The 27998-nt window shown below is 47.0% G+C and overlaps 1 protein-coding gene and 1 long non-coding RNA gene across 3 annotated transcripts in view; one reads left to right on the top strand and one right to left on the bottom strand.

Moving 5' to 3' along the window:
• Nucleotides 1–873: 873 nt before the first annotated feature.
• Nucleotides 874–27958, bottom strand: XPNPEP2 (X-prolyl aminopeptidase 2). Its single transcript, XM_079123373.1, has 21 exons — nucleotides 27532–27958; nucleotides 24943–25016; nucleotides 23332–23442; nucleotides 21808–21871; nucleotides 20371–20475; nucleotides 20037–20123; nucleotides 18971–19117; nucleotides 16098–16199; nucleotides 15327–15408; nucleotides 14824–15019; nucleotides 13978–14067; nucleotides 12641–12750; nucleotides 11991–12068; nucleotides 10533–10604; nucleotides 8858–8918; nucleotides 7473–7542; nucleotides 6797–6901; nucleotides 6322–6381; nucleotides 5666–5742; nucleotides 2884–2973; nucleotides 874–2297 (listed from the first exon to the last, which is right to left on the bottom strand). Exons 1-21 carry the CDS (start codon nucleotides 27578–27580, stop codon nucleotides 2103–2105), a joined length of 2025 nt encoding a protein of 674 aa, XP_078979499.1. The 5' UTR covers nucleotides 27581–27958; the 3' UTR covers nucleotides 874–2102.
• The window catches only part of LOC306650956, a 34245-nt gene continuing 18943 nt past the window's right edge, over nucleotides 12697–27998 (top strand). For both annotated transcript variants that reach the window (XR_013761066.1, XR_013761067.1), the window contains exon 1: nucleotides 12697–12784. This is a non-coding gene — a long non-coding RNA (uncharacterized lncRNA). The remainder of the gene's footprint in view (nucleotides 12785–27998) is intronic.

Consider the following 27998-nt stretch of genomic DNA (forward strand, 5'->3'; position numbering starts at 1 on the left):
GAGATGGTAGGTTCTGGAGACATTTGACTGGTTTGAACCCTGCCTTACCAAACTTGCCACCATTAATATGGTGAAAAAAAAAAAAAAGTAAAGTTGAGAAAGTTGGTTAATCTCTAAGGACCTCACTTAGTTCCCTCACTTATAAAATGCAAATAATACAAGTACCTGTTCCGAGGTTTTGAGGATAAAATGGGAAATTGACCACACAGTTTTCTGCATATAACATATAACACTTTCTGTAGTGGTAGCAGTGATGATGATGATGATGATGCTGATGGAGAAGACTTTAATTTTATTAGTAGTAGCTGTGTGTGCGGTAAGCAGGTGAGAGAGGAAAGGACCCAGCAAACAGAGGCCCACTGCTGGGTGCTGCAGGCTCTCAGTGAGGGTGGGTCTGACCTCTGACATTACAATGCCAGATTTGGTGATGACTATCATAGTCATCCTCACGTTCAGCAAACCAGACCTTGTGCTGCCAAGCTGGGCAACTTGTTGGCCTGGTGCCTTTGCCCAGCACCCTGTCCCCAGAGCCCTGGTTCTCACCTCCCCACCATCCTGTGTTCTGGTCACAGGTGCTGGCCCCAAATTTTCTGGCCCATATTTGACAAGTTCCCAGCATGATTCTCCCCTCTGCCCCCTCCGCACCTCTAGCACAGGCTGGAGGCAGCTGGCTAGGCAGGGAGAGCATGCGCATACACATTCAGGAGCATACTCACACGCATGCTCACGTGCACATTCTCAAGCCCATATGCTCCCCCACTGAGCTTCTTGGAGCCTCATGTCCCCACCCCCACCTCAACCTCTCCACTTCCTCCCCACCACAAAAGCCACAGGTAACAGCAGCCTCCAGCAACACAGCAGACACAATACAAAACCAGAGGCAGGCATCTTTGCAAGGCTGTTTTAAGCATCTAGCAGGATGTGAGCCCAGGTGGCTAACGGCTGACTGAGGACAGAGAAAGCTCTTCTCACCAGTGGGCTCAGCCAATGGGGAGGGGACTGGGAGGCAGGCTAAGAGAAGCTGCATGGTCCTGAAAGGCAACAGAGCTGGATTGCAGGCCATCTCCCCTCCACCGCCTAACCATGTGTTGTGGGTCCTCAAGCAGGGACCACCTCCTGTACTAAGCTCAGTTTTACTGTCCGTGAAACAGAGAAACCAGACTCTACCCACCTGAGGTTAAGGGCCATCCATGGATGTGGGAGAATTTAATTGCATTGCCACTGTGGCTGCATTTTAGAAAGTTAAAAGGGCTCCTTGTATGCCAGGGAAACCTGAGATAGTGACATTGTTTCCTGACCTCTGGTAGCACCATATTCTAAAGCACACTGTCACAGTCCCTTCTACTCCATAGCCAAATTCCTACACTTTCACTCCCCCTGCTGTCACTTGGCACAGAGTGCACTTGGGGTTTGGGAGCAATGGGCTCCCACGTGTGTGTGGAGGGGGCTGGTGTGTGCTCCTGGCTGGTCTCTGGCTCCAGGCTTACCCTGTCCCCGACTAGAATGTTCTCCCCAATCCTAGGTGGCTCTTGGCAACCAGATGACTCAGTCACTCTCCCTTAGTCCTCCTCTAAAGTACAGCGATTAGCCTGGGGAAGTCCTGCTCCTTTCGCCCTAAGGGCTATAGTCAGAAGGCCATCGTGGGGCTGGGGACAGGTGGGAGTGGCCAGAGGCAGCCTTAAAGGTGTGGAAAAGCCAAAATTTCAGGAGCTTTGTGGGTGGCAGCAGCTCTGGCAATCTCTACTAGGTGGCAATAGGGTGGGGTTCTCCCTAGGTCATAGAGCTCCTGGGAGTAGGGGTGCTGCCTGACTGGTTTTTTTTTTTCACTTTGGGGGAGAGGAAGTAGTTGTAGCAAGCTGGGTTCACAGGAGGGAAAGCATAGTTGGCTCTGGTATCCCAAACTAGGGGTCCAGGATGACATGTATATGCTGGGAAAGGGTGTACGTGTGCTGCCTGGGGTCTGGTCCCAGAGGAGGCTGAGGGCAGCGGTTTCTAGGTGATGTGCCAGCAGTACTCTTGGGGCTTGTGTGGTACAGGGGGAGGGGAGCTAAGCGAGTGAGTCCCACGTCAAGGTGGAGGGTCAGCTGGGGAGTCAGGAGCCTCTAGCTATTCCAGCTGAGGAAGGCAAGAGTGGCAGCTAGCAAAACAGAGGCCAAGGAAGTGGAATGTGGGGCCCTGGCAGACAGGGGCTCTGTGTGCTGCTGCAGCCAGGCCAACTCTTCCAACATCTGGCGACTCTGTAGCTCCGGGGCTACCTTCTCCCGGATGGTCTGGTAATAGTGATTCAGGTACTGGAGCTACAAAAGGAAGAAGGTTTGATTTGAGCTGCCAGGAAGTGAGGTCTTGGTGCCACCCAAACCCTGTTGTGGTATTCCAGATACCCACCTTGGTCCAGGAACCCAGCTACTATCAGGTCTTAGGTATTCTTGGGGCATTCTAGAGGCAGTTCCCCATGTTGGCTGCTTAATGCCATAGTGATGTTCATAAGGAGTGAGGTGGATGAATTTCAGGTCCAGGAATGAGAGTAAAAAGGCTGGCATTCTCATTTTACAAAAGAGGAGACTGAAGTCCAGAGAAAATGTAGGGAATGCTTATTGTTCCAGGTCTTGTAGTAGCAGAACTCAGAACTCCAGTCTCAGACTTTCCAAGAGTGCACTACCTGAGGTTGGGCAGGCTGACCTGACTGGAAAATTCTAGAAGTTTTGGGGTCTTGGGTGAGCTGGAAAGGTATGCCCCAGTGTCTGCCTACTGTGTTACCGGTGTGCACTTTCCTGGTGAGGGGTGGGGACAGAGGGTCTTGGAGTAGAGATAGGAAAGTCCCAGAGTCGGGGAGAAGGCAGTCACTCACAGGCTAAAGGGCTGGCAGTGCTGAGGGACACTCACCTGCTCAGGGGACAGCAGGCTGACATCAATGAGGTTTCGGTCATAGGGCACGAAGGACACCACTTCGAAGGTCAGGTAAGTCCCTGGGTACTGAGAGCCCACAAAGAAGGTGGGGAAGCAGGAAAATGAGGAGGAGGAGTTATATTGAAGGGAACAGGGAAGCACTCCACCCAGAAGCTACAGGCACAGGGAACTGATCCTTGTCAACCCTGAACACTGGCTAGACCTGAGCTTTCCCGAATCCCTTCCCTTGGCCAATCATCTTCTCTACCACTTAGTACCCTACCTAGGTGCTTTCCTCTTGATTCCTGAAATTTAAACAGTTGGTCTGTGTTTCCAAAACATGGGTATCAACAGCACCTGAGGAGTATGTTGAATGTGTGGATTCCAGGGTCCACCTGCTAGACCTACTGGGGCAAAGACTCTAGGCCAGGGTCCTGGGGGCTCACATGCAAATCAAATAATTTACAATTAAGTTATTAGGGGAGAATCACAGCCTCTGGGACAGGAGTTCCCTGTTTTTCTCCTTTGGTAGCAAAGTAATAAAACTTCTTTTTCATTTTCTTCAAAAAAAGTTATTAGGTTTTTCTATCCATCCATCCATGTATCTTCTTATTGCTTCATCTATCTTTAGAGACAAGTAAAAAGAAAGTGGGGAAAAGCCTATAATTTTCATCTCCCAGAGAGTCCTTGTATGTATGTGCTTAGGAAACTCAAACTACACAAAGATACACAATAAAAATAAAATCTCTTCCCTGGCCAGTTTCCTTTCTGAAAACCTTTTAAGCATATGCAACATATATATGTCTATACATGTATATATTTGAAAAGCCATTCAACATGGATCCTACCATACATGCTTCTTCGTACCTTCCTTCCCACCTTACTTCATAGCAATCCCAGGAAAGTGCTCTGAGTTATCACAAGGAGATCTACCTCATTCTTTTTAAGGGCTACATAAAATGTTCCATGATTTATTTAAGCAGTCATGAATTTTTATGCTGTTTCCATTTTTTTACTATGATCATCAATGCTATAAACCAGTAGCACTGTATAAACATTTGGAACTTTGGGACTATATTGGAAGGTACATATTTGGTGCAGGAATCAAAGAGACAAAAGGTACAGGAGGTTTTAATAGGCACTTCCATAGATATTGTCAAACTGCCTTACAGAAAGTTGCCACCAGTTTGTACTTCTCTTAACAGTGTACTAAGAATGCCTATTTCACTGCATACTCACCACACTGGATATCATTGAAGTCTCTAATTTTTGCCAATCCAATAGGTGAAACATGATATTCTATTGTTGTTTTGATTTGTATTCCTTTGGGAATGGAAGTGAGCATCTTTTTACATGTGTGAACCATCTGTGTTAATTTTAGTGAATTGTCTCTTCATGTCCTTTGCCCCACTTTTTTTTTTCTTTTTTGCTTTTCCTATTTTTATCTTATTGATTTGTAAAAGCTATGGTAAAATTAAGGAAATTCACACTTTATTTGTCATGTAATACACTGTCATGGATCTCCCTCCCTCCCTCCCTCCCTCCCTCCTCTCTTCCTTCCTTCTTTCCTTCCTTCCTTCCATCTTTCTTTTGCTGTGCTGGGGCTGGAACCCAGGGCCTTGTGCATGCTATGCAATTGCTCTACAACAGAGCTACATCCCCAGACCACAGATTGCATCCCCAGCCCGCTTTATCACAGATCTTTTGATTTTTTGTATTGTTTCCATATAGACATTTTCTATATAATTTAGTCGGAGTTTTAATATTTTTCTTCATGACTTCTGGGATCTATGTAAAAACGTCCTTTTCCACCCCGGGATTGTAAATGAATTCATGTAGGTTTTCTTCCAGGTCTTTTGTGGTTTCCTTGTTCACCTTAAAACTTTGGTCCATCTGGAATTTTATTTTGATTTAACAGTGATGTTATTCAGTTTAATCCCCCCAATGATTAGTCATTGGTTCACCCCACCCATTAGTTGAATAATTTCTCTCTTCCTTACTGTTTTGAAACGTCAGCTTTACTGAAAACTAAATTGCCCATGTCATTATTGGAAATTAGAAGGTTTACTTTGGGAGTAACTGTTCCATTGTTTCCACCGTCTATTTCATCTCTAGTGTCATTCTCTTTTAGTTTGTGTTAAATTTCGATAGGGTTAGTTATCTTTATTGCTCTTCTTTTTCAGAAATTTCCTACCTACCTATTTTTCCATGTGCATTTTTGCAAATAAACCTCACTGCCATTTTGTGAAGTTACAAAAGTATCCAGTTAACATTGAAATCGTGATTATCTTGAATTTATACATTAACTGAGGGAGAAATGACGTCTTCATACTATGGCGGCTTCTTTTCAGAGAGCACCATCTACTTAAATCTCTTTTATGTCCCTTAGCAGAGAGTTTTCTCCATATAAGTCTTTTAAAGTTTATATCTGGGTATTTCATCTTGTTGGTTGTTAAAGTATCAAATCTTTATCTAATGAGCTCCCTTGGTGATTATTAATGTGCACTGAGAACCAATGATTTAGGGCAGGCATAAGGATTCCCTTGGCCTGAAGCAGGACCTGGCACTGGCATTTAAGAAATAAACAAGTTTTCCAGATGATTCTAATGTGTGGCTTGAGAAAATGATTTATGGAATTCCTACAGAGCCATGGAAGATTCCACATAAATTCATGCTCACATATTAAATGCCCTTCTCCTTCAGCTTCCCTCACCTCCCAAGAAGTGCAAAGGCACTGCCATTCTGTCCACACTTCCAGTCCTTCTCAGTGGTACTTTACCTTGGTCTTTGCTTCCACTACAAGGGCCACATCTTCGAGACGGATCCCAAATTCTCCATCCTGATAGTAACCAGGTTCTGGGAGACACAGAGATGCTGACAGCATTAAGCCAGGGTGGGTGGGGACACGCGAACCCAGGCTTTATGAACCAATTGACAGGTGGCTGGAGTGCCCCACTGCCTGACTGGTTGCTCCCTGGCTGTTAGCTCTGGCAGTCCCACAACTTGTTAGATGCTCATTGGCTAAGCAGAGGCAACTGTCAGGCCCCAGATCCCCTCTAAGCCAAACTTTGGCTCACTATCCCTTCCTTATAGTCCAGCAAGGAAGACTGAAGAGCCCACGTGGGTCCTTGAGGTACTCCCTTCTCCCTGTGTGCCACTGTCCAATTATCTCAGCATTTGGTTAGAAACTCCATAATCTAGATATATAGCTGAGAATCAGCTCCCAAGGATAAGAAGAAGGGTATGGCCAAGAGGGCTGGGGAAGGGTGGGATAAAACATTTGGGACATGGGAATGAGAGTGGGGAAGTGAGGGAAGGCAGCAGTGGAGCCAGGGCTGTGCTCATGCCTGGCATGCTTCCTGAAGGTGGGGTGCCTGAGTCCCTGGCTAGCTCTGCTCTGGGGTGGAATGATGTGGAGAGGTCTGAGAGCCATACCTATGGAAGTGAACATGCCCTTGGCCATGGCAATGTTGTTAGACTGGAATCCCACTGGCCCTGGAAAGGAAGATACAGGCAAGAATCAGGTATCCTATCCTTACCAGTTTTGAGATGAGCAGGCTCTGGAGAAGAGCCAGGTAACCTGGGGTCCCTGGACATCTGCAGCAGTATTTGTCTGTCACATCACTGTCTACCTGGAGCTGGCACATACCAGATTGGCTCTGGCTTTTATTTCTCCGGGTGTATGTCCTCTCTCTGATGCTCTCCTGGATGGCAAGCAGGCTGTGGATTGTCCTGCTGCCAGTGTGCCTCACTTATCCTGTGGTCTATCACTTTCCACGAGTGGGGTGACCACAGGTGGGTCATGGCATCTCTGTGGGTCCTGGCCATTTCCATACCTGTGAGATGCTTTCTTTCTTAGGGGGTGTCACACAAGGGGAGATGGTGGGACAGGGGTTGAGAAGGTACCTACACTCATGCACACACAAGAAGTTGCCAATGCCATGGCCTGTCCCATGACCATAATTGAGGCCAACTTCCCACAAGGCTCTGCGGGCAAAGGCTTCCACCATTCGCCCTAGAAGGAAAAAGAGATTGTCCCAGATTAGTTGGCTGGACCCCAGACTGTCCACCTTGCCCCTTCCTGCTCAACTACCAGGGTGGTGAGAGGGGCTCCTGAGAATCAGAAAAGCATGAAACGACACAGTGACATTGGGCAGGGATGGAGAAGGGCTAATGGATGAAGCCCATGATACCCTGGCTGGCCCAGACCCTCAATTTCCAGCACAATGTACATTGTACCTGTTACCTGGACAGACAATTCTACCACAATTTCTCCCCTTCCATTAAAGCTCAGGCCTTTGACATCTACTTCCTCCAGGAATCTTCCCATGACTGCTGTAGCCCACACTGATCTCCCCCACCTCTGAGCAACAGCATTAGATTAGGAGGCAGGGGACCTGTGTTTGAAGCCTGGCTCTCCCACCAGCCCTCTGTATGACCTTGGGCAAGTCTTTCTCTCTCTGGGCTAGATTTTCTTATTTAAATAAGGTTTGGGATGATGATGTAATCCCTTCCCAGGATGGCAGTCCAAGTCCCAAGAAATCAGGGCCCGAGGCTCTGGGTCCAACCTGGTCTCCAAAACCCACCTGATGTAGCAGCAGGAAAGATGAGTCTGGATAGATCGATGTTTCCCATCAACACCCGGGTATATGCCTCCTGATAGGGGAAGGAAGAGGCGATGGGGCAGACAGTAGGAGGAGCCAAGGGAGATTCCAGCTGCTTGACCTGGGTGTGTGTGTGTGTTGGCAGAGTAGGGGAGACATATCCTCATGTATGGTCACCCAGGTTCTGGAAGATGGCCTAAGGAGGCTGATGGGGACGGTCCTAAAGTTAGGGCTCAGTCCATGTGATTCCCTTTGGCTGGTCCACAGAGGTCATTATAATGTGCGGAGGACATGTTTATTTTTTAAAAGAATTTAACATTTATTTATTTAATTATTTATACATGGCGTTGAGGATCAAACCCAGTGCCTCATACATGCTAGGCCAGTGCTCTACCACTGAGCCACAACCCCAGCCCAAGGACATGCTTAATGAGGGTGGTGATAGTAGGGGGTGGCAGGCAGACTGGGCTGGAATTCTGGCTTGGCCATTCAAACTCTGAGACACCTTGGGTCAGTGAATTTCACCTTTCTGTGCCTCAATTTCCTCATCGGGGATGGGATAATGATGGTACTTAGTTCCTAAGGTTGTCGGGAGGAAGATGTGGACTGATGGTGAATGTAACATAGTGAGTAAATACTCATCTCAGCACTGGCACTCTAAGGCCAAGGCTGGGCTGGGCCTGATCATTTGGCAGGTGAGCCTTCCTGTCAGGGGAGGGGGGTGCTGAATGTGGCATGGGCTCTTCTGGTCACTGCCAGTGGTGATGTGGGCAATTCCCTTCACTGCCCACCCACACAGGCTTGCCATCCCATGCAAGATAGCCAGAGGCAGCAGACTCGACTGGCTAAATTGTGTGCTCTTGGAGATCTACACAGCATTTCCCCCTCTGTCTGTTTTAAGCACAATGTCTGACTTGTTATCTGCTTACTGGATGCATGAATACAGGTCCCTGTCCCAGCCTCTGCCCTAGTTGACCAGCCCTTACTGTCCTGAACACCTCTAGCTCCTTTCTGCCTGACACTTCACTTGTGCCATTTTCCTCCACTTAGAATGCCTTTCTTCCCCCTTTCTGTTGAGCACAGGGCCAGACACACAGACAGTACTAAAGAGATAACTGTGCATTGATGTACTGAAATGAGTTGAGGATGAGCTTGGGCCAAAAGCCTTGGTGGCCTGCAATCTCTGTGGGGCAGCAGCAGAGAGCACTGTGTTTTCTGGCACTAACTTGCTGCATGACCTTGGGTAAACTACTTAACCTCTCCAGGCCTCGGTTTTGTCCTCCCAGATGAAAGGATTCTTAGTGGAGTGACTGCTTGGGAGCCTCTTGGGAGAGGGTGGAGAGGGGAATCCTGGTCCTAACACTTACCTTTTGGAAGGCAGAGGGGGTGCCCCAGTGGACTGTTCTGGTGATATCTGTGGTACCATCCCTGTGGAGAAGGGAAAACCAATATGTTCAGTCCCACTGAGTGCTTGTGGGTAGAGGCTGGGCTCTGTGCTTCCTGTGCTTTCTCCACTGGTGTCTGAGCAACAGGGCCAGGATAAGGCCAGATAGGAAGCAAAAAGAAGCTAGCCACCATTATCAAAATCGCACCTTCAGCATCCATGCATGAAGGGGCTCTGCATAGCTCTCAAGTTGAAAGTCACTTTGTTCTCTGAAAATCACAATGCCCCATACACACTCCTTCCCCATACTACCCATTTGGGTATGCCAGCTGTAGGTACCAGGCTAGCTCTAAAAGCAAGGCTTCTTCTGGGCTTCCTGGGAGGCAACCCAGGGTTTTCTCCTTTTTACACATAAGGAAACCGAGGTTCAGAGAGATTACATGACCATAACATTCCCATGTTCAGGTATTTCCCATTTACAGGACACTTTTCCAGCTCCTTAGGAAGGATGGCAGAGAGGGCCTTATTATCCTCATCTCGCAGATGAGGCAATTGAAGCCTTGAGGCTGTGAGGTGGTCTCCCTCCCCAAGCCTCAGCAAAGCCAGCCCAGAGCAAGCACTGACTTTCCACGAAGTCCTCTTCATTGTGAACACAGATCTGACCCAGTGATCCAGTGACGCGAAGCCAGAGCCAGATCTGACTCCTAACCACCAGCTGCAGCAGTTTCCCCAAGGATGGTCCCTGTGCCGACAGTGCATCCTGCCCCCTGGGGGAAGGGGAGGGGAGAAACCATGGGGGGGCCTGGGGGTTTCCTCCTTGGGAGTAGGTCATGGGGCGTGGCAAACTTCTTCTTCAGAAGGAAAGAAGAGGAAGTGAGGTGACCATTTCCCCAGCCTCACCCTACTCTGAGCATGCCCCAATCCAACAACGCCCCCACAAATTTACTTCCCCTTTGCAAGTCAGCCATCTCAAGTACACACAGCATGGAATTGGGGATTAGCAAAGGCTGTTTAGAGCTATGCTAAGAACAAGCAAAGGAGTTTTTAACACTAGCACATTCACCATTTCCACCCAAGACAGGCTGGGGGACCCTTAGAAACTACTCCTTGCTCCTCCTTCAATTCAGCACACCCCTTCCTTTGCCTCACCCAATCTTCCCACAGTCCACTTGCTCTCTAGGTCAGGTCAGCCCAGATCAGCTCCAGTACATATGATTGGCCATACATTTGGAAGGAATATGCTTAGCCTATTCTGCACGGCTGTCACGTCTAAGCATTCAGGTTGTGCACTCTACAAATAAAACATATCTAAAGTGTTGCTTCTCTTACTTGCCCCTACCCCCAACCTGACCTGGTTACCTCACCTGTGTCACAGGGGGATGGGGAGCTTAGGATTATGCACAGTGCTTTTTGGTATGTGGGCTGTGGCCAGGGACTGCACAAGTGGGTGAGAATATGGGTATGTGTGTGCAATCAGGCAGGGCTAGGTAAAAATGTGCAGACTTAAAAAAACATTTTGCTTGAGAGGAGTCTTCCTAAGTCTCACAGAAGTGCTGCATGTGTACCCCCACTATCCTGGTCTCTGTGTGGTTGCCACTGTGCAGGGAGCCCATGAGTGAAAATGAGAAGAATGTTCACGGCAGGGTGGGGGTACATACCAGTATTGTCCCCCAGAATCCAGCAGGTACATCTCATCTGAGGACAGCTTGCGATGCAGCTCCTTGGTTGGGCTGAGAAGGGGAGAGAACACTGAGAGGGGAGCAGCCTAACCCTGCATGCAGTGATGTGGAGTTCTGAGTGAAAGCAGAGGAACTAGCCAGTCATGGTGGCACGTGCCTGTAATCCCAGCAGCTGGGGAGGCTGAGGCAGGAGGATAATGAGTTCAAAGCCAGCCTCAGCAACTTAGCGAGACCCTAAGCAATTTAGTGAGAATGTGTCTCTAAATAAAATATAAAAAGTCTGGGGATGTAGCTCAGTGGCTAAGTGCTCCTGGGTTCAATTCCTGGTACCAAAAAGAAAAAAAAAATTCAGAGGAACTCCCCCTTTCCTGGAGATCAAGCTCATACTCTGGGGATATCCTTATCGCCCAAAGGGCCCTGGGAAAGTACTTGGTTCCTGTTGCTACTGTCCTCAGCACACTTCTGTCCATCCTGCACTTGCCCAAGCAAGCCCTTGGGCCCCAGGGAGGGGAGGAAGAAAAGAATCCAGAATGTGGTAACTAAGAAAGTCTCAGAGACCACCCAGTCCTGCTATCTCCTTTTACATAAGGAGAGACAGGTCTACAAAGTGACTTGCAAGAGGTCACACAGGAAAGGAACAAGAAGTTGGCCCTGGACTAAGATGCTCCATCCAGTATTCTTTCTATGCCTGTTGCCTCAGAGGGTGGGAGGGCCCCAGGAAGCCAGGGCACAGGAAGGGAGGAGACCTTGAGGGTGGGGCTGGAGAACCGAAGTCCTTAGGGCTGAAGAGTACCTACTCCGCCACGTTTAGCTCTACTGGGGAGAAGGGGCTGGGGTAGGGCAACTGAAGGCTTGGGAGATACCAGGGGGTGCCACAGGAGGAAGTTCTGGGATATGTCTGTCCTTTCCTCAGAATGGCATCCAACCTCTTCCTGCCATACCTATGCCAGGCTGAGGCATCTGGTTACCTTGGTCCTCCAAATATTGTTAGGCAGGCCTACAGTGGTTTGTTTTCCATGGAGCCAAATACCTAGCTAGCTAGCCTACATCTTGGGCCCACCATGGTTGTTTCAGACTGATTGAAATAGACCTTTCTCTAGAGTGCTCATGAACTTTAAGAATTAGGTGACATAAATACCTCACAGGAAACCAAGGAGAAACATCTAACAGCAGGTGTGCCTCCGTCTTAGACCCCTCAGTCCTGAGTACTCAAAAAGTCCTGGTTTCTTGTGGTAAAAGTCATTCAAGCCTTTTAATTTCAAGGGGAATCTCAACCCCAGACTGAGCTCCTTCCTCCATCCCGCACAGTGCGGAGAGCCTCAAACCTCGACTGTGGACTTTGGGCCCAGAACATTCCCTTCCCCACCCCAGTCCCTCTGCACTCACAAGATCCAACCCTCCCCACAGAGTCCTAGCCAATTCTTTCTCCTCAAGTACCTGTAGTGGGCCAGGGCAGCATTCAGACCACTAGCAGAGATGGTTTGGAAACTGGGTCCAGAGGAGAACTCTTCTTCTCTGGATAGTGCAAGGCAAGAAATGGTCAGTGAAGGGGTCCTCAGCGTGACTCCGTATGACTCTCCCAGTCCCATCTCCTGGTTTCATCTTCCTAGGGTGGGTCCTGTCACTTATAAAGTGCTCAAGAATGGAAAAGGCCAGACTGAAGAGAACATTTATTCCCCCTCCACCTCCATTTTGTAAATGGGAGTGAAGAAATCTAGTTCCCTGCATCTGAAAATGACCCCATCCCTGGACCAAAGCTTCTCCTGAACGCTACAATGTGTCCTTCGCATGCCTGAGGAGCCCCCCTCCCTGTTGGGAGCTCTCAAGTGGTGCAGCCGCAGACCGGCCTGAACCAGCCTCCTTGGGGAGAGCGAGCCCGCGGCTGAAGCAGGCACTAGAGGGCGCTGTTGGGTCATCCCGATCTCAGCGGGACTGGAGCTTGTCCTCCAACACCCCCTGCCCAGCAACCAGACCACCCAAGAAACTGTCCCTCCTATTTCCAAATAAAAGGAGGGCCTCCCTTCTAAGTAAGTGGACTAATTATCCCTCCCTGCCCCCACCCCCCCTACTGGAAGATAGTCTTTCACCCTCGGAACTTGTCCACGAGCTCTGCCCCGGAGAACTCGTCCACTGTGCCTTTGGGCACATTCTTCTCCAGCCAGACCAAGTACCGGATCACAGCCACAGCGTCCCGAACCTGGAGAGAGAGAGATGCACAGAAGTGGGCTGAGGTATGGTCAGAGTGGCAGCCATGGGCTCCGGACAAAGATCAGCCACTCTGGGATCTGGAGCTTTGAAAACATGAGGGTCTGACTTGCAATTTGATATCAAAGGATTCCATTTAATGTTTATATCTGATCATAGTGTGCTCATGTTTTCAAAAGTATTCTTATCTTTACAGATGCTTACTGAAGTGTTGACAGCAGAAATGATATGATATCTGGGATTTGTTTTAAAATAATCTAGCAGCAGAGGATGGGAGTGGAGGTCATGAATGTGGGGTTATAGATGAAATGAGATTGGCTATGAGTTGATGATTGTTGAAGTCGGGTGATGGGGACACAGGGAATCATTATGCTACTTTCTCTCTCATAGCATACATTTAAAATTTTCCCTTAGAAAAGGTTTTTTAAAAATGAGGTGGCGGGGCTGGAATTGTGGCTCAGTGGTAGAGCATTTCCCTAGCATGTGTAAGGCACTGGGTTTGATTCTAAGCACCACATATAAATAAACGAATAAAATAAAGGTCTATCAACATCTAAAAATATTTTTAAAAGGTGAAGTGACAACGTAATTTTTATTTTCTTTTATTTTTAAAATATTTTTTAAATATTTAAAAATTTTAAATATTCTACCACTGAGCCACAACCACTGCCCCCTTAACCTAATTTTAACAAGAATATTCCAGAAAAGTGTTCCATTCTCTTGCCAGGGTGATAAAATCATTACAACAGGTAGTTAACATTTAGAATGTGCCAGGCAGTGCTCAAAGCACAAATATATATTATATATAATAATATATATATACATACACATATACACATATGCACATATATTCTTCACTGAATATTCACAATACTTGTATGCTGTAAGATTACTATTTTGATCCTTATTTTTCTGATAAGGTGACAGGCCTAGGGAAGTGAATGACTTGCCCATGGTTACCCTGCTAGGAAGTGGGTGGAGCTGGAGTTTGAACTTAGTCACTGATACCTCCCAGCTGCCTCCTGCCCCCATGTGCCCATGCTCTAAGCCATGGCACTATACTGGGAGTGAGGGGGTGATGGGCAGGTGGGTGCTCAGGAGTGTGGTATCTACTCTTTTGTTTTATCGAGTGTCTTCTTCAGGTTCCTTTGAAGTCCTTCCTCTTCAACCCATCGGACTTGGAGCTCCCAAAAGCCCATCTTCCTGCACGTGGACTTACATGGCTGGCCTTGAGGAGTGCCTGCTCCTTACTGTTCTTCACTGCCTTGGTCACCATCACTGGGGAGTAGGTGTCTGCCACGAGTTTCTCCTGTTGGGGATAGGGAAGGAGAGGAAGTCTGGCAGTACCCTCCAAGGCACAGTAGTGTTTTCAAAGGACTGGCAGGAAGTGCCAGCTGAGGTGAGACTTGCTCCCTGTCATGCTGATGCCCTCTCCTTCAGGAGCTCTCTTTTCTAATCTTCCTTGTCCAGTTTAACCCTCCCTCCAGAAGGTTTCCTGATTAACACTGCCTTGCTTGGGAGTTCACTTCCACCTGCACTCTAGAATGGTTCAGGAAATGGGCTGTTCTGACAGTGTAAGTTTCCTGTACATATCTTAGTGGCTACCATTTATTGAGTGCCTACTGTGTGTCAAACAATGGGCCTTACATATAATATTGTCCTTGAATCTCAGAGCAACTCCTGTGAGGTCAGGACTCTTGTCATTTTACAGGCAAGGAAAAAGAAACCCAGATTGGCTTAATTACTTGTCCAAGGTCATTTTGCAGAGCCAGTTAGAAGCACAGCTGGGATTCAGTGTCAGGTTTGCTGGCTCTAAAGACTGCTAGACCAGGCTGTATTATCTCTAGCCTCTTCATGGTATGAATGCTCTGTCTCTGTGGACAGACATTCCAGCTTCCTCTTCTTTTGACTCTTCCCAGTGAGACCTACAAGGGAACATAGGGTACACTCGGCTGATCAGCTGACTGAATGGCTGAGGGGCTTTGACTCCACTTTTAGTTGACACTTATCAGACCTGGAGTGGTTAGGTGCCTGGCATGGGCTGGATGGAGCCTGTTAAACCCACCTCAGGTATCACTTCATAGAGACCATACGTGGTATAGCTGGTCCCAATCCAGATCTTCACATCTCCTAAGGCATAGTCCTTGACGCTGCCACGGACTTCACTGTAGTCCTCAAGTTGCACACACAAGGGGTCTGTGCAGCTGGAATTCAGGTACTGCAGAGTCTCAGAGCTAAAGCGACTCTTGTTTACAAATAACCTGGGTGGGGAGGAAAGACCGGGAGTGTCTATTAAGGACAAAGCAAACAACCAAAGACATATATAGTTTCTTTGATCCTAAAAGTAAGAGGAAGCCAGCACCAGAAGCCAAGATTTGGGATTTATCGGGAGTAGAGGTCAAGGGGTCAGAAAAAGCCAACATGAGGTTTCTTAGAGGGTCCTGCTGGGGCAGGTACCAAGCTCATGGGCAGCCTGAAGGCTATATATTGGAGTGGGGTCAGTGGTGGGGCAATAAGAGGACAGAAGTTGAAGGAAGTTCATGACAGCAAGGCAAGGAAAAGCCATACCTGATGAAGGAGTCCGTGAGCAGTGTGTAGGAATAGAAGAAGGGGTTATAGGGGATGTCACTGCTGCGAAGGTTGAAGAGCCCTTGGAAAAGAATTAATGGGAACCGTTTGAGGCTGATCTAATTTGGGATGAGCATTTCAGACACCTTTGCCTCACTGTTTTCTTTGGCCCCAAAAGATTGCTGAAAGCACACTTTCATCATGTGGTTCCGAATGATTCTCAGTCCTTTTGGGTGGATGGGTAGAGGATTCGAGATGCTGATGGGAGCTACAGACCTATCTCCCACCCCATCTTGTGAAAAATGCAGTATCCAGCATGCAGCACCCAGTTTTAGTGGGTCTTCAGAATGTCTGAAGCCCAGTCATATGGATCGGGCAAGAATTCCTGAGCCATGTTGGAATGAAGTAGGGTTACTGAGGGTGTTAAAGCAGGGAATGTGAGTGTCCTGGGATAGTGACCAGGCTAGTGGAAGGAGTTTTTGGTCCTCCTCCCCTTAAGGAGACAGAAGCACTCTGCTGCCATAGTCAGTCCATTCCTTTGGTGGCCTGTGGGCTGGCCCCACCTTGCTTAAGGTCTCCTGATTTCTTTATTCTGCAGACATGAGCTACTGTTCCCTATGCCTTTTAGGTCCCACAGGTCATGGCCACAGAGCTCATAGCAGCTGTTGGATACACGGTTGTTTGGGGAACAGCTCTGGTTTGTAGGGCCCAGGAGGCTTGCAGTGGGGTGGGGGACTCCCACACCATTTGTGTCCATAAATCCACACTCACAGGCCGTCTCATCAAGCGCCGACAGAAGAACAGCAGTCGGTGCCTCACTATGCATCTGCATCTGGCTTCGGATGCCAGACACTTTCTCCTGCCAAGTGCTCCCTAGAAGCAAAGGAGCCCAAAGAAAGTGTAAACGACATATCTTTGACATTTGGTTCCTGAAAGGGCTCCCTTGGAATAGTAGTTTTCCAATTTTTTGACAAAGCAGTAGAACCCTTACTTCAAACAAACTTTTAATTGTGTAGTCACTTATGACATGAGCTTAGGACCCAGACTGGGCTCAATTGACCTGGTTTTGTCATTATTAGCCTGGAGACCTTGGGCAAATGATTAACCCTTCTGTATTTTATTTTGTGCATCTTTAAAAATGGGGATAGGATATAATAATACAATCTACTTCAGTAGGGTTGCTATGAGGCTCAAATGAATTAATATTTATAAAGCACGTAGAAAGTTGTTTTGGTGCATAGTGGGTCTGGTATAGTTTTCTGATGGATAAACAAGCATGCAGAAAGAGATCAGGAGAGTTGCTCTAGTTGAAGGGTAGAGGCAGAGGGCTGGCACCATGTTCAACTCTCCCCCACAGTAACCCCAATACTTAATAAGCTAGGGGCTTGGGGCTAAACACTTTGTATCGTCTAAATTCTTACTTCCCCCATTTTACAGATAAGGAAATGGATTTCAGAGAGGTAAAGTCACTTATCTAGGGTTTCATAATTGCAAGGATGGGGGAGCTGGGATTTGAACCTAGCTGTGTCTGATGGCATGGCCCACACTCCTAATCTGTACAGATATATAATATCTTGCTAACATAGTCAATCTCCAAATTCTGTGCCACAGTGCCATCCTTTCTAGGTGCCTGCATCTGAATTCTAGGACATTAGTCCCTGCCCCCTGCAAGGCCTATGGAGTCTGCCCCTAGGCAGGACTAGGGTTTTTTTTTTTTTTTTTGGCAGAAAGTTATAGGCATTAAGGGTCCTGTTTGGGTTCAGATATGAGCATAAATGATAACGTAATGCCATTAAAAATGTCATGCAAACAGATAAAACTATTCAATAAGAACTAAAGCTTTGGGTATGAAATACTTTTAGGTTTATTTTGTTGAGGGGAAATAGACATAGCATAAAATTTGTCATTTTAACCTTTTTAAAGTGCACAATTCAGTTGACTTTAAAGTACATTCACAATATTGTGCCAACCATCCTGCCATCTTATTCTAGAACATTTTCATCATCCTAAAAAGAAACCTTGTACCCATTAAGGAATCACTCCCCATTTTCCCATCCTTCCAACTCCAGGAAACCACTAATCTATTTTCTGTCTCTATGGATTTGGCAGTGCTGGGTGTTTCATACAAATGGAATCACACAATATGTGGCTTTCTCTGAATGGTTTCTTTCACTTAGATTTACGTTGTCCGCTGGGGAGGTAGCTCAGTCGGTAGAGTGCTTGCCTAGCAAGCACAAGGCCCTGGGTTCGATTCCCAGCAAAAAAAAAAAAAAAAAAAAAAACCACCTAGAATTACGTTGTCAATATTCATGAATATGATACATTTTTGAGAAAACAAATGAAATCAAGTTTCAATGGTCTTACACATATAGCTATCTTTGAGTAGCTAACTTTTCATGTTCTGCCCTTTTCCCTGTTCCTCCCCTCCACCTGCCTTTAAAAGCTGCAAGTGACTGGAGAGAAAATCTCTTTTGTCTAAACTTCTTAAAGCTGACCTTAAAGCTGTGCTTCGGCTTTCCGGCCCAGTTCTGACTCCTGATGGCTTCTCCTTGAAGACTAGCAGCCTGAGATACCTCAGCTTCTCCCTTGCTTGTGGAAAGTGAAAAAACCCATGCAAATTTGACCCCAGTGTCTTTTTACCCTTACCTCTTCCTGGTAAAACCATGACCTTCTTTATCGAAACTAGATGAGTTTTATTTATGATCAAACAGTCTTGGATAGCTAGTTTCTTTAAAAAGTGGTGTCAGGATGAAGAATGATTCTTCAAGTTAACATTGGAACAGATAAAGAAAATTGAACACAGTTTTTTCATTCATTTCATCAATTTTTAAATTAACCTCCTGCTTTTTTTAAACTCCTTTCCAAACCAGAAATGCACATGGAATTATGTGTGGAAAGGAGCCTCTCAGATTGCCTAATGTGACCAGGAGTACTAATCCATTGGCTCGTTCACAACTCCAAGGGAGGTAAGGGCGTTTGGTGGCCCAGACTGATTTACAATCAGTTCTGGTCAGCTTTTTAGTTATTACTTACAAGAATCACAGAGAATACTGATCTTTTATGAAGTATTTAGATGGTGTCAACAAGGTCAAGGTTATGGATGTTAGATTTTTCTGGGTCAGTTAACTTTCCTTTGTGGTCTAGCCAAAACTCAAACGCTCATGTATGCTGCAGACTTACCCTGAACTTAGTTATTTACTTAATCTCCACCCCAGCCATCTCTCAAATCTAAATTCTTCACCACAGGAGGGCCAGAAATAAAAGGTCGAACAATTCATTATGAACCAGTCTCCACTACTGGAGAAACAACTCAGACCATGTACTTTCTCTCTTCAGAAGATTTTTCACTTTTTTCTGACTCTCATTTCCTCCCTTTCTGCTCCCTCTTGCTTCACATTCCAACACCTTTTATTCTAGCATTTCATAAATATGGTCTGAAGACCATTGGACTAAGGACTCTCTGTGGGGAGAGGGTCCAAAAAGCTGCATTTTAACCAAGTATCCTGGGCAACCTGGGTGTGTATGCTAAAGCTTGTAAATCATTACTTTGGTATCTTTTCAGCAAAACAATGACTCTGGGGTCCCATGTTAGTGGGGACCCATGTTAGTACAAGTTGAGAAGGAGAACGGGCTTATGAAATCACCTGTGAATGCCTCTTGCAGTGCATAAATAGGTTGGCTTGGTACTGGGGGCCTTTCTGATCCCCACACCAGGTCCACAAGGTTGTCTGTAATGGACACCAGCTGTCTGTTGGAGCCTTGGAGGGCCTGGTCATAACTCTCCCAGGAGTCTGCAGAGATAGGAAGGAGTCACTTTCCCCTTGCCCATTTACACCTCAGGAAAAACTGTGATTTGAACCAAGTTAATCCTGATTCCCTTTGCCCCCTATTCCACTCCTGTAGCCCCAGCTTTCCTGAGCCTGCCCCAGCAGTCTGGCCCTTCTGGAATGCATGCCCCACTCTGGGCTTTGCCTTGAATCCTCCTCCTTCTGTTTTCCAAGCCTAACTGTCCTGAACCCACCTCAATCCAGTCCACTGCCAATTGGCTAATTTTGTCTGTTAAAGTGCCAATGGTTGGGGGCAGCCCCTCTTTTGGGACTTTTCACCAGGATTCAATGCCACCATTTAAATGAATGGTGATGTTTGAGTCATTAGATAGGCTGGAAAAGAAGTAAATTTGGAAGTAGGAGTCATTCAGTGTATTCATGAAAATTCCACCTTTGAGGACATGATCTGGTCAGCTTTCTGGGGCGCTGGAACTCAGGAATCTGTATTCCCAGGAGTCCTGTTTTACTCAAAGGCCATCCCAACTCCAGTTACCCTTCTAAGCTACATTCCAGAAGGGGGCTTACAGGTGATGCTAAGTACCATTACTGGTAGAGTTCCAGGCCACAGAAGATGATTCTGGGTTCTAGGACATCCAAGAAGTCCTATTCATGCACTAGATCTTAATAATTCCCTGAGTCTTCTAGGTTGATTTTCTGTACTCATGACTTTTAACAAATTCCATACACATTTTTTAACATTTTGATTTGCACAATTCATGAATACGTCTTTGTTGCAAAATATTCTACAACCACAACTTCAAAACACTCTCTTTGGCTGCTTTACCACCACCCCCTTCTAAAAAGGTATGTTTCTTTACCTCCCAGAAAAGCTGAGCTCCCCTTGCTGGTTTAGACAAATCTAGGGACTGGGGGAAGAACATACCAATAGAGAAGAGGAAAGGGTCGAAGCCCACACTCTCTCCAGAAGGAATCTCAGCGAGGAGCCAGGTGACAATGGGAGTGATACCAACTGAAAGATGGGAAGGAATGCAGAGGTCACCTCCAAGATCAGCCTCAGGCCTTCTGGCCAGGTTTCTGTCTCTGATAGTCCTACCATGTGTGTCCTTGGGATCAGCCTTGAAGGTCAGGGATGGCCTCAGATATCCTGAGTTTTCCGTAGAGGCCCAGCACGACCTTGAAAGATCCCCTCACCTATACTTTTCCAAACCTAGTGTGGGATGCAGGGCTGTGGGGAGAGATCCATGTGGGCTTTCTACCTTCTTTATGGAGCTCCCAGTTGCAGTCCATCTGCCGCTCAGCCTGAGTCCAGTAGCGACTGTCGGTCCAGACAGCTGCTTTCCTCAGAGTCACCACTGCAATACCTGGGACAGAACAGAGAAACCTGGAGGTGAGGGTGAAGGTGAAGATGAAGAGTATGGTTTCAGTGGGTGGATATGCAATACAGTGCTGGTTCTGAGATGTCACAAGGGACCTCTAGAAAGAATCTGCCTCCTCCTCCGTTGGAAGGAGAGGCGGGAAATGGTAGAGAGCCTCAGGGGAAGCTGACAGAAAGAATGTCCTGGATAAGACAACTCTGTGTTGAGAACCTCTGTTTTTGCGGTACTAGGGAATGAACTCAGAGCTTCGTGCATGCTAGGCATGTTCTCCACCACTGAGCTGTAGCCCTAGCCCTGTGAAGATTTCTCTGTGGAGAGGGTCATTAGGACTTTTAGCAGAAGAAGTGGGATCTGTTTTTGTCAGTCCAAAAGACCTCATCCTGGCCAGATGCAGTGGCCTAGGACTATAATCCCAGCAATGCCAGAGGCAAGGCAGGAGGATCACAAGTCTGAAGCCAAATTCTGGGCAATTTAGTGAGACCCTGTGTCAAAATAAAAATGAAATCAAAAGGAAGAGAGATGTAGCTCACTGGTAAAGCACTCCTGGGTTCAATCTTCAGTACCAAATAAGTAAATAAATAAGAAAGAAAGAAAAGAGTTCATACTGCATATAGGGGCTCTCAGGATAGCTGAGACTGTGTCAAGACTTGGTGCCTGATAGAGACACTAAGTCAGAGGCTTACTGGAGGATTGGTGGGAAAGACAAATCCAGCAACTTTGGCAAAGAGGGTAAGGGCTCATGATGAGCAAGGCAGGGCAACTTCCAGTGCAGGAAGCAGTTTGAGGATCAGCAAAGGAAGTCTGGATTTCATTTAAGGGGCCAGGATTGGGGATGGGGCATGTTTTAGAAACTGGGACATCATTAAGGGCTTCTATATTTGTGTCTTATTTGGCCTCGTGAAGTGGTATTGTCTGTAAAAAGATTTGCAGAGTAAAACTTTATCCCAAAGTGAGTCATCTGAAGGGAAAAGTGGGGCCCTAGCGGCAAGATGTGGAAGTAGCAACTGTCTCAGAAATGGAGTCCAGGGAGTGCTGGGCTGGGTATGACTACAGAAGAGGTAATGATTATGGGAAGGAAGCCAGGAGGGTCATCTGCCATCTTTCTGCACAGAAATGTGACCAGTGGACCATGAGGTGTGCACCCTGATGGCTTCAAGGGTGGTGGAGGACAGGCAGAGAGAGAAGGAGAGGGAGTAGAAGAGAACTCTGGAAAATAGGCCCAGGGGTCCTAGCTCTTGAGGCACTAGCCATGCCAGGTCCCCTCTTACCATCTCTGGTCTACCAACAAAAGCAATGAGGGTAGGTAATGGCTGTTACCTGCAGTCCCTGTGAAGCCTGTGATCCACGCACGCCTCTCATCATGTCTGCCAATGTACTCACTCTAGGAAATTGACAACACCATTGTTAGCTTTTTCCATGGGGTCAGACCCACACGTGGAAGGCCCCCAACCACATCCCAGTTTTTTTTCTGTATGGTCAGCTCCATTCAGTCCCACAAGGCTAAGCATATTGGGCACCTGTTCCAGGAAGCCTTCTGTAACTCCTTCAACCCTTTATTTCCCATTTCCCCCTCTTTTAAACAATTTTATCTCTCAGACACTTAAACCCACTGGTCTAGCACTGGACTTGGGTTGCACTGGATTGTAATGCAAGGGAGTTTGTCACCCTGACCAGAAAGCAAGTTCTATTTAATCCAGGATCATGTATATCTTTTGGTTCTCCTCTCCAGATATCCCTCCTCCCCAGTCTAGCTCAGTACCCATAACTAACTTCTGCACACAGCTTTACACGTTATCGTTCAGTCAGACCTCTGTATCCCTGGATTCCATATTTGCAACCTCAACTAATCACAGGTCAAAAATATTTTTAAAAGTGTGCCTGTACTGAATATGTAGACTTTTCCCCTTGTCATTACAGTATGACTACCATTTATATAGATTTGTATTGTATTAGGTATTATAAGTAATTTAGAGGTGATGTGAAGTACATGGAAGGATGTACATAGATTATGCACAAATACCATGTCCTGTAAGGGACTTGAACATCCACCCATTGGGGTATCTGTGGGGCTCCTGGAACCAATCCCTTGCAGATATCAAGGGATGACTCTATCTTGATCCTCAGAAACCTTGGAAACAAGATATCAATATTCTCATTTTGCAAAAGAGAAAACTGAGGCTCAGAGAAGTTCTGATACTTAGCCTTCCCCAGCAGGTGGGAAAACTAATTTAAGCAAGGCTGTTGACACTGAAAGCACCTTCTCTTCCAACTGGGCTGGTCTTGGGAAGGTGGGTAGGTGAAGGCTGAGCCAGTGGTGGGAAAAAGTAGGACGGGTAGGCGGGGTTGCTGTTTTGGGAAAAGTGGCTCTTGTTCTGACCATCTTGCTTCCTGTCTGTCCTCCCTCACAGCCTATCCACCATACTGGCACGGTCCAGGAATCTGGATCATCTCACTGCTCCACTTAGCAGGTTATGGGAAGGTTTGGACTGAAAGGGAGCTTAGACTTCTTCCTGTCCAATTTCCAGCCTCCTTTCTAATCTCCTAGGGATCCTATTTCTGGATCCGCCACCTGGGAATTGATCAAAATTCATTTCGAAGTTGTTTATCCTTTCACTTTTTAAGGTCAATAGTATTTGGCTATGCCTTCCTTCCTATGTAAAGATATATGTTCTTTTAGTTGTCCTAAAACTACCATGTGCAAGCTTTCCACTTCTACCCCTTTGCCTATCAAATCCCTTCTCTGCCTTCATCTTCTGAGTCTTAGTCTCCTGTTTGTGGCCTGTGCTCACAGGCTAAGACAGGTAGCTGAGAGGGGAAAAAGGGAGAGGAAGAGTCCCTCACCATGTGGGCGTCCGTGTCTGGGATGATGTAGGCAGAGAGATTCCAGGCCTGTATCTGCTGGCGGAGGGCTGTCAGCCGCACTGTGGTATTGACTGCAGTAACTGGAAGGTACTAACAGGAAGACACCCAAACACACAGACACAGGCACACACTACTTAGAGAAAATGATGACTCCTCCCCACCCCCGCCACCTCCAGAGGAGTCACAAGCCTCCCCTGAGGCTGGGATTGGGAGGGTTAGGCTGACCCGGCCTGGGGAGGGGTGGGGTGGCAGTTAATGTTACTAGTTAGAGTAGAATCAGATGCCTGGGATGAGCTAAGATGCAGGTGTTTTAGGAAGAGAAGGACCCCTTGTGACAGTAATGGGACCTGAGTCTGGGAGAGGGTATTGAATGAGAACTGAGGGACCTGAGCTCTGGCACTGAGCCAGGTCACCAGGACAGTCCCTCTTTGGATACCTCAGGGTAGAGTAACCAGATTAGCAATGAAAATACAGGATGCCTTCCCAGTTACATTTGACTTTCAAATCAACAACGAATAATGTTTTAATATAAGTATATAACATGCACTATTTGGGGCATACTTATACCACAATATTTGTTATCTGAATTTCAAATGTAAATCAGCGTCCTGTATCTTATCTTGCAACCCTACCTTGTGGCTTTTTCAACTTGTCACCCACTGGTCCCAAATGGCAAAGGAGAGTGAATGAGTACCCCCAGCAGTTTCAGTTATTGCCCAGAAAGATCCACTCCAGCCCAGACACATCATTAAAGGACATTTTAGCTGTCTAATGAAAATTATGTTTTTTTTATTTGCTTGTTTTGTTTTGCTTTCTACTCAAAACCTATCCAGGTTTGATTTAATATAAAAGTAATGTGGTTTGCTCCCCCTGTCTGTCTGCCCTATTGGTCCAATGAAGTTGACACTGCATGCAGATGTTCTAAGTTTATTTTGTGTCTTAAGGTACTATGCACTTGCTCACCTCTTCACACCTTCTGGCCCACCCCTGCCTGGTGAAGATCTTTAGCCCAACTCTGGTCATGCAAAGAACCATTCTGGTCCCCAGCTGTAAAGCTGACCACCTGATCTCCTTTGGCTCTCATCTGCAGGGCCTTCTCCTGCTGGTCACACCCTACGTCTCATTCTCCTGCCCTTTCCTTGGCTCTTCTAGCCTCCTGAATTTCTCTCTCTTCCCTTCCCTGCTACGCTCTTCTCTGTCCCTCTAGAAGTGATTTCTTCCTTCCCATCCTCCTCTTTGTCTCTTCCTAGCGTAGAAGACCAGCTAAAGTCTCTCCCCCTTCCTTCTTCCCTCCCTCCCTCCTCCTTCCCCCCGGGGGTTTCCCAGGGTCAGGCCAGGACGGAAATAGAGAACATGCTATGGGAATGAGTGGGAGGGAGGGGAAGGGCACCGATACAGGTCCGGTTGGAGGCGTATGTTAGAAACCCTACTCAAAAGCAAGGGGCCCAGAGTTGGGAAATCAGGAAAAAGTCAGTGGGGGAAGAAGATAGCAACTGAGCCTATGGGGGAATTCGAGGATGACAGAGTGGGACCTGTGAGGCGGGGCCACCTGAGGGGTGGGGCTGCGTGTGGTTGGATCCACGTCCTCACCGGAGGGCTAGTTGAACAGTTTCTTACATCTTCTCTAGCAAGGTCCCCTGGTATTGGGTGGCTCCAGGCATAAGCTAGAAACCAGGAGAAAAAATCCAGGGTCGTTTGGGGTCCAGAGAGCTCTCAGAAAGGACAGGGACACCCTCCCTCAGCGCTCTTCCCCGCCCTGCAGAGCCTCCATCCTTTGAAACACACCATGCTGGCCATGTCTACTTGAAGATAAGAACAATCACGTTTCATGGGAAATCAGAATGAATTGGATGGCACCCTGGGTCACAATCAAAGAAACTAGTTTCATCGACAAATGATTGCCCCTTTGGATGGGTTTTAGTGCTCATTACATCAATTTTTTCTTCTAACCTAATTGAGTCTTTTCAGGGCCAATTGAAGTGGAAAAGTTGTGTGTAAATTAAATTTTGTAATCAAATTTTCCTTGAAATGCTCTAGAGGATCTCTCTAAATAATCATTCCCACCTTCATTATAGCCTTTTATAAATCTAATTTCATATATATTAGGCTTACTTCAAGATCCACTTGTACTATTTCTTACAACCCAAATATCTGCTTATCATTTGAGCCTTATTTTAAATATATAACCTAGCAATCCTAGTCCAACATAATAACTTCCCGTGGAAAGATGGATTAGCATTTAAAGAGCTCCTACTATGTGCCAATACTGAACTTATCAATTTACCTATTGAAGTCACGTGCTACACAACCTTGTGATCAACAAATAACTCATAAGGTTTTATTGTTTGATGATGTCATAGCCATCTTAGTTTGTGTAAGTATATTCCATGATGTTTGCAGAACAACAAAATTGCCTAATGGCATATTTCTCCCAAGTCTCCATTGGTAAGCAACCCATGACTGTATCTTATTTGATACTTGCAACAACCCTGTGAGGTGGGTATTATTATTCACTTTCTACAGAGGATGAAGCCAAGGCCCAGGTAAGTTTGGTAAGTTGCCCAAGTTTTGCCATACTGAGTCAGTGGTTAGTTGGGAATTTAAACCTAGGCTATCTGAATACAAAAAGGGGGTGGGGCTGGGGTGGTAGATCAGTAGAGTGCTAGTTTAGCATGTGTCAGGCCCTTGATTCAATACTCAGCACTGCAAACCACCCCCAAATGGGGGTTACCTTTCTATCCTCCCTCTCTTCCAACCATAGGAGGTGGGCCTGGAAAGTGGGGGTCCACAGAAGGGACAGAATGTATGGAGACATAGTTTACAATTTGTGCTCTGTCCCAAATTTGATGTGACCTTAGGACAGTGACCCAATATTCATCAAGCAAATGTTTCCTAATGTCTACTATATGCCAGGAACTCGGCTAAGTCCTCTCAGGTTCTGGATCTCTGTGAAAAGAGGACTGGATTACAGTCTCTTCCTGTCAGAAAAGTCTAGTGATCTCTGATAGCCTTTTTCTCTACCCTCTACCCTTACAGAGGAATTTTCCTAGAGGATCATGGAGGCCTGAGTGTGGGGAGACACAATACTTTTACCTTCTGAGTGGGTTGAACTATAGATAGAAGGAGGTTGACTGGTGTCTAACACCTTGAATGCTCTGCCTGGCTGTCTTGGCCTCATAAACTCAAGGGGGAGATGAGATCCATACTGTTGGTTTAAGAAAATGAACACACATTTCTGTAGGAACAGATCTCTAGTAAAATGGTGGTGCTAAGATGCCAACATAAGAAACAGGACCATTCAACTCATGTCCCTGTTTTCTGAGGCCAGAAAGAGCAGACTCTGTAGCTGAATCACACTATAACCCCTGGCACAGGGCCTGGCACAGGGGTGGGGGTTCCTCAGGAACTGGATGCTGTATTAATGAGCAGGGTCCTGCTGACAGAGAGCAAAGGGGAGGGGAGACCAGGAGTGGGGGAGGTGCTGAACTGGGCACTTAGTTGAAGACAAACAGAGCATTATAGGGGTGACAAAGATTCTCTCCTTGACCAAAGTTTAGATAGGTTCTCTGAGCCCTTTCCTTGACAAGTTCTCAAGTTTGGCCTTCTGTGTTAGTCCTGTCCTTTCCAGGCCTGCATTGACCCATCTTAGCAGGAATCCTGCCAATTCAGTTCAGAGAGACCCCCTCTTTGATATCTGATCACTCTTAATATCTGATCGGATTCCTCTTCCTTTGCCCTTGATATCTGTTTAACCTGGCCTGTCTTCAGCAAGAAACCTAAGTCAGTTTAGCAAGAATCCCCCTACCCTCAATGATTCTTCTTAGTAGCTTTCCATGCACTGACCCCCTCCCTCTGCTTATTGGCTATAAATTCCCAGTGGTTTCTGCTGTAGTCAGCATTGAGTCACTCCTGTCTGCCCTGCTGCAGGGCCACTATTGCAGTAGTCTTGAATAAAGCCTTCCTTACCATCCTAACAGATGCCACTATATTTTGTCATTAACAGGTAGATGGAAAGTCACAAGCCCCTGAAGATCATCCTTGAAGGGGCCTCTTCCTCAAGACAGAGAGGGTGACCAAGAGAGAAGAGACATCCTGGGCCCCAGCCCTCACTCCAACCCTTTCTAAGCCCAGAGGGGAGAGGTCAGAGCTGCTCTCCAGGAGAGGCCCAGAAGCACATACCACAGAAGAGGACAAGCCAGGGGCAGCAGCCCCAGTGAGCCCGAGCCATGGGGTTTCCAGATGCCGACGCTGAGTGGATGGAGTGACTGGGGAGAGAGGCCAGGGCTGTTTCTCTGGCCTCTTCCTCCAGCCCTTTCCTGGACAGGAACAGGGTGAGGACTGGCGATGGGAAGGAGGCGTCCAACTGGTGGATGGAGAGTCCCCCTCTGGTCTTTTGTTTCAGAGGGCTCTGGGAGTCACGGTGGAAGCCTTGGGGCTGCCCAGGCAACGTGTGCTGACTCCTGGTTGCTTGGAGTAGGGTGTAAGCCCTGCCCCAGGGCAGAGTCCAAAGATCTTTTGAGTCTGAGGAGCAACAGCTGGTCTCAATCAGCCTTCTTTTCCCAGCCCTCTCTTCAGCAGTCCTGCCCTGGCCATTCCGGACTTCTGTCCCCACTCCCTCCAGCAAGCTGGTTCCCATTAGCTCCCCC

This window comes from Sciurus vulgaris (genome assembly GCF_902686455.1).
Source record: "Sciurus vulgaris genome assembly, chromosome: X".
NCBI classification, from domain to species: Eukaryota; Metazoa; Chordata; class Mammalia; order Rodentia; family Sciuridae; genus Sciurus; species Sciurus vulgaris.